This window comes from Colletotrichum tamarilloi (assembly GCF_030869305.1).
Source record: "Colletotrichum tamarilloi strain Tom-12 chromosome Unknown Scaffold_7.1, whole genome shotgun sequence".
In the NCBI taxonomy this organism is placed as follows: Eukaryota; Fungi; Ascomycota; class Sordariomycetes; order Glomerellales; family Glomerellaceae; genus Colletotrichum; species Colletotrichum tamarilloi.
The window spans coordinates 354,478-371,677 of NW_026849390.1; the positions used below are offsets into that span (position 1 = coordinate 354,478).

Here is a 17,200-nt window from a genome sequence, read left to right on the forward strand (position 1 = left end):
TAGGTACTTGAAGACGCCTCGCCATGGTCCTCTTGTCCCGATGCATCACCCCCGGCTTCATCGACAAGGTACGATCAGGCGGTCCCCGCAAATGGAACAACTTTGTCTCGTAGAAACAACTACTCGTCTCGCTTCTGAATCACTTGTGTTCGGGAGCACCTATTGGGATAAGAGATGCAGGCGGGCTTGACGGGCTAAAAGCTTGTTCCTGTTAAAGCACAAGGCTATTTCCTTAGGGCTGACTTACAACCATGTCAGTCCAATGAGGTCATTGAGGCTGGCCGCATCCGGCTCAAGTGATGCATGCCATGTCACGGTCCAAAAATGCAAACGCGCTTCCCGCAAGCCCCCTGTCTTAGTTCTTCTCGGATGAGATCCGGTTCTCTGGGAACGCTAGTAGAAAGGTGGGATTCTTAATCTTGTTGCGCACCTGTGAGTTCTCATTGGTCTTGTCGATGCAAAGGATGAGTCGAAGGATCTTGCAAAATTTGACAAAAAGCGCTCGAAGAGGCGCCAGCCGACGTGAAGATACCAAGGCCGACCACTCCTCTCTCGTAGTTGCTCTACAGTCTGGCTTCAAGATCTTGTAGTTTTCTGTTCGGGCAAGCTTTCAGGCAGGAGAAGAAAATGTGCTGGAAAAGTAAGTGACAGACACTTGCACCGAAAGCGGCAATGGCTGAGACTAGTTGGGTGCATCGACAACAGCTAGATGAGATTTCACTACTTTCGGTGTAAGTCGATAAGCCTGCTGGCTGAAAGCCAGGTCTGATTCGCCTGAATTGGACCAAGAGGCTCTTGATAGGCCTACTGGTGATTTGCTTGACCTAGCTTGGTAGCTTCGGATGACAAGCAAAGTCAAGTCCCAAAAGCACAGTGCTGTCTCCTCCTGCGAAGTCTCATTTATTGTACCTTAGTTTGGACCAAACGTCGAAGTTGCCATATGTAATTATAGATTGAGGCTCCAAGGTCTGCTCAAGTGGACTTAATACTCGAATCATGCAGAGAGTCTTGACTCGCCAATCGTTCCGCAGCGTCTTACCCGAGAGTGCGTTTCTGCATTTCTTGTCCTGCATGAAGGTGGCACACTTGACCTTTGCGAAGTAAACAAGACCCACTTTCATTTCCAGAGACTCCGTTTTCCAACTCTGCAGGCGCCACTGCACCCCGCTCCGATCCATAGACCCATTTCCCGGCTGCATCGTCAACTCCGCCTCTCCAGCTCGAGATTCGGAATCAAACAACACGGCCCTCTGGCGCAACGGTAGCGCGTTCGACTCCAGATCGAAAGGTTATCTGTTCAAATCAGGTGGGGGTCATTTCTTTTGCCCTATATGTTTAATAGGCGTGTTAGTTCGCTACTCTTTTTACCTTTGTGGCTTTAAAGTATTAGATAAGGGATATCTTAGGGCGATTATCCCTTCATTTATATAGAGATAAAAGGAGGTATAAATAAATAAACGGAAGCTTAGAGGGTTCTATCTATTCGCAAACTAATAATAATATTAGTCCCTTTTATAGCTAATCTAAAAGGGTTACTACTACTATATTAAATATATTTTCTTTTTACGCAAACTAATTAATATTATAATTAACTATAAAAGTTAATAGCCTCTTTTCTTTATAGTCCGTAGTAAATAACTAAAGCGATAGCTAGATTAAACGGCCCTATACCCTTAACTTAATTAGATATTAAATAACTATCTCCTAGTATATTACCCTTAGTCTTAGGGAATAGTATAAAAATAGTACTAAAGTAAAGTTTACTAAACTTTAAATACGTAGGCCTAAAACTAGGCTTATTAAGTATAGGGCTAAAAATAACGCCAGGATAGGGACTACTAGATTTTAAATTTATTAATTTAAAACTAAACTTATTTAGAGCAGGAGCGAAAATAACGCCACTATTAACTTCTTTTTTAATTTAGCCTAGCGTAGCCTAAAATAATCCTAAGTACTTTATAATAGGAATCGGCTTAGAGAGCTTCTTTTTAACCTAGGTCTTATATATAGCGAGTATAGTCTTAACTTAATAAGAAGTACTTTTAGAACGACGTAAATAAAATTATAAAAAATACTATAAAAAAAACTAAGCGTGCGGACTAACTTTTTAATATTTATAAACTAGTTAATTTCTTAATTATTATTATATTATTTATTTACCTTTTTAAGCTCCTCGTACTTTTTAATAAACTCGGTTATTATTTAATTATAAGTATTTACGATCCGATTTAAATTATATTTTTAAATATAGTATAAAAAAAACTTAAACTAGCTAAAGGAAGTTAAGTCTCTTTTAGGGTATATTTATATATAATAAGGGTAGTAATAAGAACGGCTATTATAATTATTATAAGTATACTGGATCTATTATTTATACGGGGTATAAAAATCGGATATTATATACTCCTAGAGGTAACTAATAGTATAAGTTTTTATTTTTTTATTTTTAGAGATAGTATCGTTTTATTAATACCAAGAATAAAATATATTACCTTAGTACTAATATTAACCCTCTTTATAAAATAGTATAAGTCTTATAGCGAGCTTAATTACGACTTTATATAAAATCGTAGCGGCTATTTTAATATAATTAATAATAGTATTAGTAAATTAAAGCTCTTTAAGTATAATAATCTCCTTATTATAAATAGCTCTTTCTATATTTTTAGTATCTTTTTTAATATTATATATAACTTTAGTACTACCCCCCTAGATATTCTTAGTACTTTACTTAAACTTTAAATTAAAATTAACGCTACCTAAATTAGTAACGTCTTTACTATTATTATTACTATCTTTTTTAGTATAAGCCTCGATAAGTTTCTTATTAAATAGTATTATTTTATTTAAAAGCTCCTCTTTTTATATAGCTTATTTGGCTATTATCTACTTTTTATAATAAAATAAAATAATCTCTCTATATAGGATAAGGAACGCTTTATAATAAAGTACCCGATTATAATTTTTCTTCTCTTTTTAGCTTAGTATTATATAGTTTTTATTAATACGGATATATTATTAGAAAAGAATATTAAGTTTAGGATTATACGTTTTAATAATTTTTTTAATAGGGAGCTTATTAAGTATAACCCCCGAAATTATTTCGAGCTATATAAACTTATTAGCCTTATTATTACTAACCTTTTTATTAAGAGTAATAGTTAATATGTCTATAATTAATATATAGTTAATATAAAAGCGCTTAAGGGTACGTAAATCCGGCTTATATAATATAAAAATATACGTATTATTTATACTAAGAGCTTTAATATATACTACTATATTAAGGTAACGAATATTATAAAATATTACCTAGCTAGGCTATTTTATTTATTTATTACGGAGTAAAATTTATTTAGTTAGAGAGTTAGTTAGTAAGGGAGTGTAGTTATCCCTAAGTCCTAAATTATACTATTTTTTTATAAAAAGTATAGGCTTATTACGGAATTCGTCCTTAATAAAAATTCGGTTTAGCTTAGAATTAAATAGATTATTAATTATTAATAAGTTTTTAAAAACGCTGCGTCGAAGGTTAATAATAAGTAAATAATATAGAACTAAAAGTATTAAATTAGATTATTATTACGGGGAATTAAGGTAGAAATATATAGTTTTATTCTAAACCGTACTTTTAGCGTCCTTTTTTTTATTAATTTTAAAATTACGAATTGTTAGATAAAGAGTTTATATACTCTTTTTTAAACTATATTAAAAATTATAGTCTTTTTATACTAAATAGGGCAGATCCTCTATAACTTTACTAGTTTAGACTTTATTATTAATTAAAGGGCCTAAGGCTCCTAAACGTAGGGTATAAGTTCTTATAAAATAGAGGGTAAAATAGTATTATTCCGAAAGTTTAATACTTACTATCTCTTTAATATTTATATTAATAAGCTAATAAATATTATTTAAACTAATACTAATTTTCTTATCTAGTTTAGAATTAAATTAAATAAGCTTTTTTTTAATTACTAATTTATGTAAAAGCTCCGTTATTTTATTAAAAACGTATTGATTTATAAGTAGCTTAATTCCTTGTTTATTATATTTTTAAAAAACTTAAAATTAAAAGGTTTTATAATATTAAATAAGTATTATATATAAAATAATTATATAGGTATTAAATTAAAAAATTTTATTTTTAATAACGAAGTAGATATATAGGTAGAGTAAAAGTTATAAGCTATTAAAGTTCTTAAGTTACTTACCCTTAGTAGGGGATAAGAAGTAGATCTTATTTAACTCTTTTTTTATAATATTATTTATAATTTCTTTAAAAAGGTAAATAAAAAAGTAATAGTCCTTAAGGATTCGGTTTTATTATTTTTAAGTTATAACGTTTATATAATAAAAGCTAATTATAGTAATATCGGATTCTTTTATATCCTATATTAACTAAAAAAACTCGTTCGTATTATTAATAATAGAATTAGTATTATATAGACGGTTAAGCTAAGTTAACTTAGTTTTACCTCTTTATTAATAACGTCCTAAGTTATTAGTTATACTTATTAAATATAATTTAAAAGTATATAGTTTAAAGAAATAAGATTTAAAAAATAAGTTAGAGGTAAAGGATAATAAAAAACTTCGTAAAAGCTTATTAAGGATACTAAGGAAGATAAAGAGAAGATAAATATTTAATAGTATAGTACTTAGAAGTTGGGTTATATTTAAGACTTATTATTTTATTAAAATTAAGAAAGAAGGGTCTTAGGGCCTACGAGGACTAGGTAAACTTAGTATTACTAAAAAAATATTAATTAGTTAATAATCCTTACTTAAGGGAACTTACTTAGTTTAAATAGAGTACTTATGGTATTTTTAAATAGATAATATACTATTAAGTAAGTAACTAAGCGAGGACGTAAAGTATAGAGGAGATTATATATAGTAAAAGATAGGGTAAATAATAGAGTCTTATTTATGTTATAAATACTTTAGAAGTTATTTAAAGCTACGAAGTTAGAGCGATTAATCCTTAAAATAGTTAGATAAGTTAAGAAAATTAGGTAAAAAGGGCCTATAAAAAAGGGTAAAAATTAATTTATAAAAAAGTTAGCTAGATTGAGAAGTTTAGTAAAGCTAGGTAGTTACTAAAGATCCTTAGTAAGTTATAGTTTATCTAGAAGAACTTAGAGTTTATTAGTATATATAATTAGGTATATAAGAGTATAAAAAGTTAAGGGGTTATATAAAAAAGAGGGATAAGGAGAAAAGGGGGGTTTAGGGGAGAAGAAGTATAAATTATTCTTAAAGTAAGTTAAAAGGAGAAAAGATATAGATATAAGTAAGAGATTTTAGAAACTAATAAAGTAGTAAAGGATAAGAAGCTAAGAAGATCTTTAGATACCTATAGCTTATAAGCCTTAAAAGCGACTTAAGCTATACCCTTTTTCTATAACTATTATTTATTTATTATTAACCGGGCTCGTAATAACTTTATAAAAAGGTAATAATACTAATTTAAAAGATATAATATAAAGTAAATATCCTAAACTAAAAATACGATAGTACTTTAAGTAGGGTTAGCGGGTTTATTTATAAAAAGCTTTTTTTGTTAAAATAACTTAAATGTGCTTAATATAAAAATTATTTATATATATTTATAAGCGATTGCTAGTAGTAGTTTAGAATATTAGTATTACGATATCCTAAAAGAAGAGAAAAGGGTACTACTATTTATCTTATATTTAAGCTATTAGTTAGGTAGTAATTTATAGCTCGCTTTTTATTATTTTTTTAGTAGTATCGAGCGGTTAAAAATATAAAAGTAGGGAGCTAAGCTACTTATTATATTTTATTTTAAAAATATAATTATCTGTTTAATTTATTTAGTGCCTAATTTCTATAGCCTATAACGAGTAATAAAGTATTTTTACGTAAGTTTTTCTTTTACTTAAGTTTTATAAATAGGTAGAAAACGTAGTAAAATAGGTTTTAATAGTAAAGTTTGTAAGCTTATAAAAAAGGCTTTTGATATATTAAGGTTATTATTTAAACTTTAGACTAGATCCTTTTTAGGATCTTATTAACTCTAAAGCTTATTACGAATTACCTTATTTAGTAGTTTAGAAAATTAAGGTAGTTTATAATAGTAACCTATAATAACTAATTAGAGGTAGTGCGTATTTGTAGTAATAATAAATTAGGATTTTTAAAACTTTATTTTAAAAAGAAGTAGAAAGTATTATTACGCCCCCTTAGTTAATGTTTACTTTAGTTTATTAAGATATTATTAGTAATTTTTAAACTTTTAAAAACTCTTATTACTTAGCGTAGTTAAGTAACCTTAGCTATTCTCTAATATATTTAAATAGTACGTATTCCCCTAACTCCTTAGTACCTCTAATATTCTTTTTTATTTATATAATACGCTTATAGTATATACTAATTTTTAACTATACCCTCGTCCTTATATATAATTAATAGGTTCTTTTCTTATTATAATTAATAATAAAAATAGGCGTAGTAATAATAAAAAGAAGTAGCCTACCGCGGCTCAGAAACGTTTAGTGCCTAAAGTAAGATATTATTCCCTAAATATATTATTACGAATAAGGAAAGTCTCTTATTAATACTTAGTTTTTTTAAGCCCGAGCCTAAGCTTATTAATAATATAACTATATTAGAGGATACTACTTAAGCTATAACGGTTAATAAAAAAGATAACGGTACTGAGTAGGTAAGTACTAAGTACTAACTTATTATTTAAAAACCTATATATACTAACTAACTAACTTCTTTTTTTAAGGGTACCGATTCTTTTATTAATATCGAGGCTTAGGCTTAGATTAATACCGAAGAGTAAGATATTAGCTAGATAAAACTCGAGTATCCTTAGCTAGTTAATACTAAATTAAAGGTTATTATTAATAACTAAGAGTACCTTATGCTCTGGATAGCCCGCCTTAAGGAGCTTATTAGATTTATAAGGTATAGTACCTATTTCTTTCTCTCCCCCCCCCTCCCTTTTACTATTCCCGTTTTTTATTATATAATAATATAAATACTTATTAACGGAGTAATTATAAAATAGCCTCCCTAAGGCTAAACGGCCCTTGTAAATCAATTTAAATAATTCCTTTTAACGTACGTTATTTAATAGTAACGTTACTTAGGCCGAGGATAATAAAGTCGTTTTAGAGTTAGTTTAGAATAAGGACTTTATTAGCCTTATTTAGGACTAGTTCTAGTAATAGCTAGATACTTCTAAAAAAAAAAAAACCTTAATAATACGTATTAAAACTACTAAAGTAAATACCGAAGTCTTTTTTGAGTACTTATATATTAAAGTACTACCTAAGCTCTTTACTAAGGATTAAGAATAGTACCCTCTTTAGGGTGTATTACTAATTTTTAAAGAAGAATCGTACGTAATTTTATTCGTTTTGCTTAGTAAGGATATTAAAACTATTAGTAAATAGGCTAAGCTTAGTAAGTTTATACTTAAGTTAGATATTAGTGCTACTAAGTAAAAAAAGAGCTAGGTCTAAACTTTATTTAAGGATTTATAAAGAACCGTAGTAAATTTATATAGTAATAAGTAATAGCTTACTAGCTCTTTCTCCCCTAACTAGCTTATTAAAAAGTAGTCTAGGGCTTCCCGTTTTATTACTGAGCTAATTAAAAATAGTAACGAAAATAGTAACTATTAGTAGGGGGATAAATAGAATAACGAGGAAGATAATAATAAGGATAATAATAATAATAAAGAGGCTAAAGAGGGAAATTAAATACTTATTTACTTACTTATTATACTTATTATAACCCTCCCTCTTTTTATACTCGTTTATTATAAATTAATTTATTATTTTTATTATACTAGATTATATAATTTTATTATTTATTATTAAAGAGAGAGGCGGGGGAGGGTATAAAGTAAATATAAAGAGATGCTTATTTAAAATTAAGGACTTATAGAACGGAAATTATATATAAAATAAACGTACTAGTACTTAGAATATAAATATAAAATAGCCGATTATATATAATAATAATTATAACTCCCTATTAGTATTAAATTTATAATCCTAATACTAGTTAATAGCGGTACCCCGCGGGGTTTAAGAACTAGGTTATTAGTTAGAACGCTTATTATTAACTAGTTTTTTTTTTTAAAGGTTTTCCTCTCGGTTTAGTAAATAAAGCTATTAATAAAGTTTTTTTAGGGGCCTAATAATAAGTAAGTAATAAGACGTAGAGGATTAGCTAAGGCTAGATCGTTATTTAGTACTCAGCGGTATAGTATAGTATTTATTAAAGGATAATTCTTAGTACTAAGATTAATAAGTAAAATAGGTATTAAGTTTTTAAAGTACGTCCTTAGTACTAAGTAACGGGAGTAAGTATTTCTATCCGAAAATATTTATAAATTATTTAAGAGTACTAGGTAAAGTAAGTTTATATCTAGGTTATTTAGTTCTACTACGCTATTTATAGATCTTAATAATTAATATATCTATTTTAATATAGAAAGAATAACTTAATAGTACCGTAATAATATAAAGTATATTACCTTAATCTTATATATATAAGAAGTATAGACCTAGCTAGGTTCGAAGTTATTTTTTTTAGGAAGAGGGAAGTAATAAGAAAAAGAAGAAAAAAAAATATATTATAGTTTATTTATACTAGACTAGGACTAAGGAAGAGATATATTACTATATTTTATATTACCTAGTTAATAATACTAAATATCTCTATTTAATATCGTATTAGAATAATTTAAGTTTTTTTTTTTTTTTTTTTTTTATAGAAAAATATAGCTAATTCTTTCTATTTAATTTCCCCCCCCTAAAAAGGTTAGGAGAAAATAAAAATATCCCTAGGTATCTAAATCTTAAAATTACTATTTCCCCTAATACTACTAAGACTACTAATAAACCGATTTTAGATACTATGGTTTTTTCTTACCGAACCAAGGGATATACCTACCTGCTATTGCGTTACTGAACTGTAGGTGGTACGTGCGATTGTTGTTAGTAACGTACCCATGCTAACGCGTAGTAGCGTTATAGGTTATCCGTTCAAATCGGGTGGGGGTCACTCTTTTTGCGCCTTCTGTGAAGCTATTGTGAGGTTTGTTTTGGTTGTGGTGGTGTTTTGGTGATGTTGCACAGGAACTAGGTTTTTGGGGTTTTGTGGGAGAAATTAGGGTTTGTGATGGAGACAATGGTCAGGACGCTCTAGTTACAACACGATCTCTTCTGACAACGTCATGTAATTATTGAAGAAGGATGTTGAGTGTTATGTTATGAGGTGGAACCCAGTTGTGTTCTAGTTCTGGGACTCAATTCTTCATAGTATGGATTATCGCCGGCGCCTCAGTTGACGCGTTTCATGTCTTTCTGTATTTAATACACCGGAAGGATGTTGATGAGCAATGGCTCAATGACTTTGAACATCGATCGCAGGGAGACAGTTGGTGCCAAAATAATTACACCATGACCAACAGAACGGAACCGAATATTCTTGGCCTTTTGCCAGACGTTCATCTATCTCACACCTCTACGTCTACCCTCTACACCAGCTCTTTTCTTTTCTCTTGCTTCTTCTTCGTCTACAACTCTATTGCGCCTCATCTCCTCTAGTTGAAGTTCTCCCGAAACGCCGCCAACCCAACGCCCTTTTCCCGCAACACGGCCTTAGCATCCCCATTGACCCCCTCCACCGGCCCCCGCTCAAACGTGAAGACCTCCTTCACGCCCAGGCTCTCGAGGTACTTCACGTTGCGTTTGTAATTCGTCGCGACCTGTGCGATGCCGTGGCTATCGTCTGAGAATGTGAAGCGGCCGCCCATCGCCAACCATGTCTGTGATACGGAGTTAGTCGCAAGAGATCAATGGCTACACCAGCCAAGATGTCTTTTGAGCTTTGGAGAAAGGACCAAGAACACAGGAGGGGAGAAGGGGGCAAAGAACTAACCTCTGCAATAGGTCGGCACGGATAAGGCTCATCAAGACCCTTCCTCAACGCACTGCTATTACACTCCAACAAGCCCCCATACCCCTTGACGACCTCCAGATTCCTCACAATCTTCTCCCACACCCCCTTCCACTGCCTCACGTCCCTCCCCGGATCCTCGCTCATGAGCCTCACGAGGTCAAAGTGGCCCACCACGCGCGGCTCTAGCGCCGTCAGCATCTCGTGCTGCTGGTCGTAGTACCGCGCGTACATGCTCTCCTCGTCGGCGCCGGCCGACTTCATCGCCTCGACGTACATGTCCCGGCTGTAGTCGATGGGAATGGCGTTGACGTGGTGCAGCGACCCGATGAAGTAGTCCACCGCCGGGTGGGACGCGAGGGCCTTGATGAACGGCCCGTAGGCCGGGCGGTACCACTCCCCCTCGAAGCCGATGAGGAGGTCGATCTGCGGGGCGTACTTTTCGCGCAGGCGCTGGGCTTCGGCGAGGTAGGCTTCGTGGCGGGGGGCGAGGATGGAGAGGGCTGTTTGGGGGTCTCCTTCTTCGAGCTGGTGAAGATTTTGGTCAGGATTATTAAGTTTCTCATGAGAGCTATGTTCGGGGCGTGTGTGATGAGACTGAAGTGTGTTCTTACCTCTTCAGGGTAGAGGTCTCCAATCTCTAGACGGGGCATGTGTTCCGTCAGACCCATGGTCTTGTAACCGATGCTGATGGCATGCTGGATGATGGCCTCGAGCTGGTCCTTTGCGTGGCCGGGGCAGAATTGCCCCGAGTGGGAGTGCATCGTGAACGCCATGGTGAGTCGATGAGTTGTGCGTATGTGTATTGGGTTGGTCTAAGTGAGAGGAAATAAGATGAGATGAGATGAGACGAACTCGAGATGAGTCAGGTCCCCGTTGCTGGCTAAGTTCGCAAAGGGCTGGCTGGTGACGTAGTTTGAGAGACAGTAAGAGAAAATTCCAACTAAGCTGGGCCACGCTTCACAAATTGAGTGAGCGGTGAGATACAGAATCTACAAAATGTCTGAAGATGAGATGCGATATCCCGCCCGAATATGTGTAACAGGACTCGAGTATCTCCGATTACCTCGAGATAAGAACCTGGTCAATCGGCCAACTAAGTCTGGGATGCGTTAAACATGCGCTGTAATGGGTTCCCCACCAAAGAAAAATTTCGGGGCCCGACGGGTAGCCGCAGCAAATCGCTGACGTTGATCCGTCCACGTTGACGCGCATAATCCCGCTACTTTGTAAATCAAGTCTCTGCATGCCAAGGCTTTTGGCCGCGTCCGCGGACGTCCACGAGGTTACATGGGATCTTGGTTCCATGTCACATTTATAGGCATTTCGGCCAATCATGGCTCTACGTTGACAACGTCTCCAATGGCTTCAATGGCAGTATCGAAGTACATGACCAGTACAAGAAAAGAGAGTTATAGTATTTATAGAGGAATCAGAGGATCAAGAAGAAAAAGAATAACTCGGACGAGAGGGTATCAAGACGGCGAACTCCAAGTACACGGCTCAAAAAGCCCGATTCGCAGAAAACAAAGTTCTATACTTGGAGAAAAGCGTTGGGCAAAGGAGACAAAATAAACAAATGACTTTTCAAAGACTGCGACGGCCCAAATCTGTGTCAGTGCTTCCACCCCAAACCTCTCGGTCTGTGACACAGCGCACTATTGCCTCTGCGGAGTTTCCGGGATATCCCAAACCGACTTTGCCGGCTCCTCCGGATCGGCCTTAATTGCCGGCTCTTGCTCGACCTCAGACGGGGCGCTCATTCCCGGCGGCGCAAAGGGGATCGCAGATGTGGAGGTGAAGACTGGAAGATCGGCACGCATCATCTTTACCGGAGACTTCTTCATGGGGGACGGTTTGGCTGAAGACAGCTTGACTGGCGATGGCTTAGACGGCGAGGCTTTGACGGGCGTGTTGGTGTTGGGCGGCATCCACTTCAGGGGTTCTGACGGCGTTAAGGACACAGGTGGAGGACCCTCCGGTTGGTAGTTGATGAAAACATCCGATGAGGGTGTTGCTACGGTTGGCGACATCGCGGCGGGTGAGCTGGCGGGGAGCTCTACTGAACGAGGATCAGGGGTGGCGACGAGAGGCATTTGCTCCGTCACTGGAGTTGAGACTTCAGGCCGGCCTTCTGGAACGGCGGGCGGTGACGGGGCTTCAAAAACCGGAGGCTGCGTTGGCGGTGTAGCGAAAGCCTCGTCTTGCGGAGGTGTGACGATCGGAGGTGCCACCGGCGAGTAAGCCGTCTGTGCTTCAAACGGGAAATCCGTCTTTGCTTCCTCGGCTGTGGGGGGTGTGGCAGCTTTGGCTTGAGCGGCTTGAGCTGCTTGTGCTGCCTTGGCACGCTCTTCTTTCTGTGTTTTCGTGATCAAGTTGATCTTGACCTTCTTCATACCGGCAGTCAACTTGTCCATATCGTCCTCCGATGCAGCAGCTGGGCTCGGCTTTCCTTGAGGCGGCTGAGATGGTCCAGCCTGCTGAGGAGGAGAGGGTTTCGCCATTGCGGCAGGCTTCTTCACAATTCTGGTGGTTTTGGGGGCTTCCTTCTTGACTGCTGGAGCTCTTGTCTTCTTAACATTCAAAGACGTAGCACTCTGAGTTCTGACACTCATCGCAGTGTCTGGTCGCACACTCATAGAAGTGTCGGGACGCTGAGCTGAAACTCCGTTGCTCTCGAACTCTGTGTTAGGAGCATTCGAAGCCACAGTAGACACACCACTAAGGCGTCGACCAGGTCGCTTAGCTGCTCCATTTGTGTCAGAGGGTATGCCTCGGGCCGTTGCCTAGTGTCGTCGTCAGTTTGAGTCTATTTGCGATACTACGAGGAGTGACAAACCTTCTCAGATGACAGCGCAGCAGGGCCCGCGACCGTTCTTCGCCGATTCTTGGACTGCTTGTCATCATCTTCGTCTGCATCAACGTATAAGCCAGGCTTCGCTGGCTTCCGCTCTCTCAGAGACATTCGCGAGGTAGGCCTGCTTGCTGGCTTCGGAGCGGGCGCGGGAGCAGGTGCCGGCGGCACAAGATCAGGGTTCAGAATTGACTGCCGGTCTCTCCGAGCCCTTGTAGCCTCCGCATTTAGGTCTTCAGGTTTGCAGCTATCGACTTGGCGATCCGACGGAATGAGTAGCCTGCTCAGCTCATGGGCTGCTATGGTCCATGGCACATCGGGGGGAGGTGGTGTTGCTGGTCGCGAATATGGCATTCCATTCGACAAGCCGGACGCCATTCGTCTCATCCTTGCCGGATCTATGGACTTACCAATCGACGCCTGTGTGGGAGTTGAGTATGTCGGCGGAGTTGAGTGCCGTATCATCTTGGGACTGGCTGGTCTGTTGCCCATCGCAACTTCTAGCTCGTCGAGTTCGGAGCTCGACCACCATGACGGTTTGTAAGGATGTAGAGATGGCTCGCCAGTGATGGCTGCAGCGATCTGCCCTGCCATTTCGTCGCCGAGTGAAGAGCGACCCCGAGTGGGCTCTTCCGGGGTCTGATTTCCTGAGAGTCCGCTCAGATGGCTGAAAATACCAGAGTAAAGAGCTCTGTCGCTGTAGCCGCCCTCGAGCACGCTGATTACGCGCCCGTCAACTCCCAATCCTTCCTCTGCGGCAAGCTTCACAACATCTTGAGCAATACGAGCGTAAAACTCGGTAGGAACGTTCACGTTATGACGTTGCATACCCTTGGTCTCCCACTCACTGGCATCGAATCCGGCCGAGAAGAAGATTGCCGCCTTGGGAGGCAGATTCAAAGCACGAAGGCGAGCCGCTTGGTTTTTCAGATACTTGCGCGTCTTCTCCAGGATTACTGAGTACCTGGTCTCGTATAGCTCCCAGAACTCCTTCTCTGAACCGTATGATTCCAGGTGGACGTTGTAGATGTTTTGGCCGTGGGCATTGTCAATACACAGACTAGCATTCTTGACCTTCTCCTCATCACCCCACTCACAGGGGTACGAGTTGATGTCGTGAAGACTAAAGTAGCCGATGGACGCCTTCTTCCACGCTGCCGTGTTCTTGGCCGCATTCACTCCCCGTGAGTTATGCGCCCAAGTGATGGCTTGGGAGCCATCTCCGTGGTGAAGATCGAAATCGATGATAGCCGCATGGGTAAGGCCATGGTTCAGAATGCCATGCATAATACCGACATGGACGTTATTAACCCAGCAAAATCCTGACGGGAAAGAAGCTGAGCAATGATGTCCCGGTGGGCGTACAGCGACAAAGGCTCGTCGAGGACCTGATGTGAAAACGCGGTCTACGGCCTCGCAAACGGCACCCAGCGCGCCCTCAAAAGCCTCCAGCGATTCGGAGCAAAGATAGAGGTCACCCTCGTGGAATTTCGCAGGCGGTCCGTCTGAACCTCTGTTTAATTCTGGCCTCTGAAGCTCCTTCCCACCAGTCGCCAACTTTATCTCTGCTCCTTCGCACATCATCTTGAGCTCCTCCATCCACTTGGTGCCGTGGACGTTGGTGACAGCTGCCGATGTCAGGGGCAGTCTCCGTTCGGTCTTGTAGATGCGAAACGGAATCGTCGGGATGGTAGAGGGATCCAGACTTGGATGGAGCGCATATGCGCCATCGCAGTGCCGTTCCCCGAGCCGCACGTAGGCCATGGCAACCCCCAACACGCCGGCCTTGATTCTCTCAGGCCGCTCAACGATAGTGCTGAGAGCGCCCTTGGACGTCTTGGGTCGAGAGAAACGGTGGCCGTAGCAGGCATCGTGGAGAATGACGAGGGTTTCCGTTGCTCGAGTCGAAGTTGGCGAGTGGTGAACCTCCAATTCGGTCTTGAAGTAATCGCGGGCGACCGTATTCGCTGTGGGCGCAGGCTTGATATACTCAGGGGGGCTCGGGCGCAAAGGGGATTTGGCGACAGGAGAAGAGGCATGCACCATGCTAGTTCGCCTCGAAGGCGCTCGGCTAGGGGTTCGGCTCGAAGAGCCACTCACAGAGTGCAAGGAACTGGTGGAGGCCTTGCGCTGAAGTGTTGGCGTTGAAGATCGCTGCAGCGTCGGCGTCGAAGATCGGGAGCGGGAGAGCTCTCTCGCAAAGGAGGGACTTCGAGACGGGGCTCGTGGACTCGGTGCCGGAGATGTTCGATTTACGGCCGGTCTCATGGGAGACAGAGCGCTCGAAGCCCGGGGTGAGTTGCTGGCGGATGATGTCGAAAGGGAGAGCTGCTTGAGCGAATGCGCCAGCTCCTTGTCCCCATCATGAGAGGATGTATTCAGCAGTGATGGGCGCCGCGATGGCGCTCTTTCGAATGGAGAGGCCATGGCAGAGGCGCAAGACCCATGAAATCTTGCGTGGTATCTCGGATGAGAGAAAAGGTTGGGGAAAACAATAAAGTGAGAAACCGGTAGCAAAAGAAAATGTCCCGAAAGTGAAGTTTTGGATAAGTGCGGTGTGTAGCTGCTTCTGACAACTTGCAGCTGGCTGCAGGGGAGGTGGTGGGTAGGGGACTTTACGTATTAGTTGACCGCCCGCCAGCACATCGTCACAGTTGTCACTTGTCCGTCGCGTCTGTTCTGTGTACACAACACGCGTCATAAGGTGCATAATTGCGATCACGTGGGGATCAACAAATAGGGGATGCGCGGGGCATTTCGCCTGATCCCGCTTGGGCTGAGAGAAGCGCAGGCGCTACCGATTCAAGTGGGGTTCAGACAATACCATGTGGGGGCACAATCGTCACTCCCTCGTGCAATGCAACGTCCACAGTCAAACGTCCACTTACATCTAACCAACGCCTTTTTCTCCAGGAGCTTAATATTCTTCAACGGGCTTTCAAATGCATCAACACAATTCGACATACCCGATGCTTTTCTGAGCACCTTTATTATAATAAAATACACGACCATCTGCCGAGAAGACCCGAAAATCAGTCATGTCATCACTACAGAGAGGTATATGGTATGGGTTTTGACCAGAACATGGCATTAGAAGGGGCCAAAAGATAAGCCACCCAAAGGAAAGGTGGTATCAGTCATTTCGAGCCTACCTTGGGACTGGCAATATAAGCACCAAAAAGTCATTCAGACTGACAAAAGAGTTCACCCCCCCGGTGCTGAACTGGGGGCTACATCTCTTGGTGCTCATGCTGGGAAATTTTCGATTTTTAGGTGCTTATACCGGGACTCGAACTCGTGATACTCGTATGCGCTAAGCCTGTCGTCGAGTAGGCTGGTTGGCGATTTTAATTGTTGACCATAAACCACTCCACCACCCAGCCAGTTTGACCTGACCCGTCGACCTAGACGGGCGCCTGCTGGCTGGTGACAGGAATGGGTTTGAGGGGGTATATCAAGGCTTCTCATGGCACGTGTGGAAGGTACGCCTGCCTCTTTCGATGAGAAGGAAGGAGCAGAACGCCAGTACCGCCTTCTTTCTGCCAGGCGAGGTACCTGGGTAGAATACGGAGGTGGTGCGCCTCGTTCCATGACCACAGCCAAGGTAAGGTGGGTACCACCTTCCGTAACCATAGATTGATCAGCGGAAACAGGCGTCCACCAACCTGGAGGGTCTTTCTGCGTGTCTGGGACGTACGGAGGGGTCATTTGTGAGCAGGCACCATAACGGCGACAAATAATATACCGTAATACCCAACCCTGACACCGTCGGACGGAGGTTCATCAACGATTGGATTGCCCGTTTCTACGGAGTACATTATCGGAGCCACATATGAGGATCCAGTTGGTCGGAACCGAGATGACAGGGCAAGGGACGCGAAGACATCTGTTTGGTTTGATCGTCAGTATTACCGGCGTATCCCCTCTATGCAAACTCAATTATTGTGCTAATGTTTGCTCATTTCAATCCACTCTGTAGACTCTGCCTCGCTTGCCCCTTTATCAGATGAACGACTCAGAGGCGTTTCTTCGTGCCTGATTATATATTCAGTCACCTGCTCGCGGCCCTTGACGTTGATATTTCTGCCACCTCTTAGGCTTCTTCCGCGTTGACCGCCACGTACCATGCTACCTGCTTCAGCCACCGAGCCGCAAAATGTTGTGGCAGCAGCAGTTGGTGGCCACAGGAAGAGGAGAAAGGAGACAGCTCGGTCAGGCCACAAATGCTTGTTTCCCACCCTTTTCAATGCAGCTGCCACAAATTCTGGACGCCGAGTGATTCACTCCTATAGCATATTAGGGTTTAAGGCCACCTGGGAAGGGTGTCTCCGTTGCGTGAATGAGGTTTCTATAATAGAGGGAAACCGCATGACTGAATGAGCCCGCCTTTCGAATCGT

At 40.3% G+C, this 17,200-nt stretch overlaps 3 protein-coding genes across 3 annotated transcripts; all 3 read right to left on the minus strand.

Moving 5' to 3' along the window:
• Nucleotides 1-9,592: 9,592 nt before the first annotated feature.
• CTAM01_03052 (histidinol phosphate phosphatase HisJ family protein) lies at nucleotides 9,593-10,724 on the minus strand (the record flags this gene model as incomplete). Its single annotated transcript, XM_060519090.1, has 3 exons — nucleotides 9,593-9,817; nucleotides 9,931-10,476; nucleotides 10,563-10,724. 3 exons carry the CDS (start codon nucleotides 10,722-10,724, stop codon nucleotides 9,593-9,595), a joined length of 933 nt encoding a protein of 310 aa, XP_060386089.1.
• An 882-nt stretch (nucleotides 10,725-11,606) lies between these two features.
• Nucleotides 11,607-15,229, minus strand: CTAM01_03053 (histone deacetylase; the record flags this gene model as incomplete). The annotated part of the gene is made up of 3 exons (XM_060519091.1): nucleotides 11,607-12,734; nucleotides 12,788-13,137; nucleotides 13,213-15,229. The coding sequence occupies 3 exons, from the start codon at nucleotides 15,227-15,229 to the stop codon at nucleotides 11,607-11,609; spliced, it is 3,495 nt and encodes a 1,164-aa protein (XP_060386090.1).
• Nucleotides 15,230-16,048: 819 nt separating this feature from the next.
• On the minus strand, nucleotides 16,049-16,510 carry CTAM01_03054 (uncharacterized protein; the record flags this gene model as incomplete). The annotated part of the gene is made up of 1 exon (XM_060519092.1): nucleotides 16,049-16,510. The coding sequence occupies one exon, from the start codon at nucleotides 16,508-16,510 to the stop codon at nucleotides 16,049-16,051; it is 462 nt and encodes a 153-aa protein (XP_060386091.1).
• Nucleotides 16,511-17,200: the final 690 nt, after the last annotated feature.